This window comes from Hipposideros armiger, unplaced genomic scaffold (genome assembly GCF_001890085.2).
Source record: "Hipposideros armiger isolate ML-2016 unplaced genomic scaffold, ASM189008v1 scaffold_739, whole genome shotgun sequence".
Classification (NCBI taxonomy): Eukaryota; Metazoa; Chordata; class Mammalia; order Chiroptera; family Hipposideridae; genus Hipposideros; species Hipposideros armiger.
In genome coordinates this window covers 803,284-805,545 of record NW_017732089.1, presented here as the reverse complement: position 1 = coordinate 805,545, position 2,262 = coordinate 803,284, and the positions used below count along the sequence as shown (strand labels likewise).

General features: G+C 54.4%; 1 protein-coding gene across 1 annotated transcript in view; it reads right to left on the bottom strand.

Moving 5' to 3' along the window:
- Positions 1-14: 14 nt before the first annotated feature.
- The window catches only part of TNFRSF1A (TNF receptor superfamily member 1A), a 14,322-nt gene continuing 12,074 nt past the window's right edge, over positions 15-2,262 (bottom strand). Inside the window, exons 11-15 of the mRNA XM_019627667.1 lie at positions 1,726-1,808; positions 1,487-1,600; positions 1,159-1,187; positions 747-969; positions 15-609 (exon numbers count right to left, since the gene is read on the bottom strand). Of these exons, the coding sequence (XP_019483212.1) occupies positions 305-609; positions 747-969; positions 1,159-1,187; positions 1,487-1,600; positions 1,726-1,808 (754 nt within the window). The 3' untranslated portion in view covers positions 15-304. The remainder of the gene's footprint in view (positions 610-746; positions 970-1,158; positions 1,188-1,486; positions 1,601-1,725; positions 1,809-2,262) is intronic.

Genomic DNA, 2,262 nt, shown 5'->3' with positions numbered 1-2,262 from the left:
TCTCTCTCTCTCTCTCTCTCTCTCTCTCTCACACACACACACACACACACACACACACACACACACACACACACAAACACACACACAGAGCTGACCCTCCAGCAGTGTTCAGACAGCTGAGAAAAGCTATGTACACTGAGGGAATAGCACCAAGTAAATGGCTGCCAGCTCATGCCTGCCCCTCCAAGACCCTTCCTCTCCATAAAAAAGGGGGTCTAGAGAGCATCTTGCAAGGTCCGTGGGGCGCCCTGTGGCAGAAAGCCGCTGTCCTCAGGGCAGGCCCCTCCCAGGGGGCGTGGCCTCATCAGGGCAGGCGGGAGACGGGTGAGAGGGAGGTGGGGCCACACAGTGCCTCCTGGATGCTCTCCAGGCAGCCGAGCAGGTCCATGTCGCGGAGCACAAGGCCCAGCAGCTCCAGTGTGGCTTCTCGTCGTGGTGTGCGCTGCCGCCAGGTCGCCAGCATGCTGTAATGCGCTTCGCGCAGGCAGCGCCCGTTCTGTAGCTCCAGCCTCTCAATCTCGTTCTCACTCAGCCCCAGCCGCCGCATGAACTCCTTCCAGCGCGACGGGGGCACGCGATCCACCACCGCATACAGCGTTGCCGGGTCGGCTGCGGGAAAGCAGGCGGAGAGCCTGAAGGTGCGGCTCCGTGCCAGGGTCCACCCTGCCCCGCTGCTGCCCACGCACGCGCCCTCTAGGAGCCCAGCCGCCTGTACCCCCACCCCGGCTTCCCCGCCACGTGCTCACTGTCAGCGCGCTGTGTGTGGGCCCTGTCCTCCCACTTCTGAAGAGGGGTGGGGATGGGGGTGGAGGCTGGAGCCGCTGAGAGGAGGGGGCCAATCTCCTGGTGGGGTAAAACCTTCTCTTTGGGGGGTGATGCAGGCCTGAAATTGGACCAGTCGGTAGGGTTGAAGGGGGAGCTGGGGATGGGACTGAAGCTTGAAGCTGAGGCCGGGTGCTCGGGGTCCCCCTAAAAAAAGAAGACAGCATTAGTAGGGAGAGGAAAAACATCCCACCCTCTTTATTCTGGATGGGGTTTGAACTAGAGGGAATTAGGGGAGCCGGAGGGACAAAGGTGATTCCAGGTGATTTGGGTCTTACAAGATTGTAATGGGCAGTCAGAAGGAAGATTGGGGGTAGGTCCCTGGTTTCATCTTACCTCATTTGGAGGTGTCGATTCCCCACAAACTGAGAAAAAAGAAACAAAACATCACAAATTTCACTTCCTCTCTCAGCCCTGGTGCCTGTGGCTGGGGCTGGCCCTGAGGACTTGTGGTGACATGCTTCAGGGCCTATGTGGCCCCAAGGACAAGAGAATTACTGATGCAGTATGACCTCTCAGCAGCCATCCAGGATCATCTGCCAACAGTCTGCCACAGCGAACTAAGGGGGTGCTCCTCACTTCCCTCCATCTAGGGCATCTTACCACCCAGCCTCCTCCCACATCCCCACCAGCACCCTTTCCCCCTTCCAAAGGACCCACTCACAAATGGAGAGGAGCTTGGGCTTCCATCGTTGGAAGCGGCATACAAAACCCATGAACAGGAGGGATAAAAGGCAGAGAGCCAAGAAGATCACCAGGGGCAACAGCACTGCGGTGCCTGGAGACAAAGCAAATTGTGATCAGAGGAGAGAACTGTAAGAGGTAGCAGGGCTGGATGGGTGGGTGCAGGGGCAAATACAGGAGAGGGCAGGTGAGCAAGGGCACTGGGTAATTTCTCCTCACCTGTGTCCTGAGAGTCCTTATCAGGGCTCCAGATTTCAGATGGGGTTTGGCAAAACTTCACGCACTCCGTGTTTGGCTTACAGCTAAAAGGAGAGATAGCACCAGTGAATAGGGACCCTCTCATAGGAGGAATACAGGTTCAAAAAAAGGGTGAAAAAAACCCCACCACATCGTTGGAAATTCTTTGCTTTACAAATATTTTAGCTATCTCTTGATATATAATGGAGATTAAACCTATCTTGGGAATTGATGCAAAGGAATGAAAAATAAGTTAATCACAGAATCATTTAATTTAGACCTGGAATTGATCTTGAAGAGGCTGTGTAGGAAGACTTAAAAGCAGTCAGGGTCAGGGTATAAATTCCAGCCCAGTCATTCGCTAGCAGTGTGACACCAAGCAAGTCATTTAACCTGTATGCCTCAGTTTCTTCATCAGGAAAACAGGGATCCTGCCCACCTGTCAGGACTGAGGATTAAGTGAGAGAATTATGCCTGACATACACTTAAGTGCTCGATAAATAGTAGCCATCATTGAAT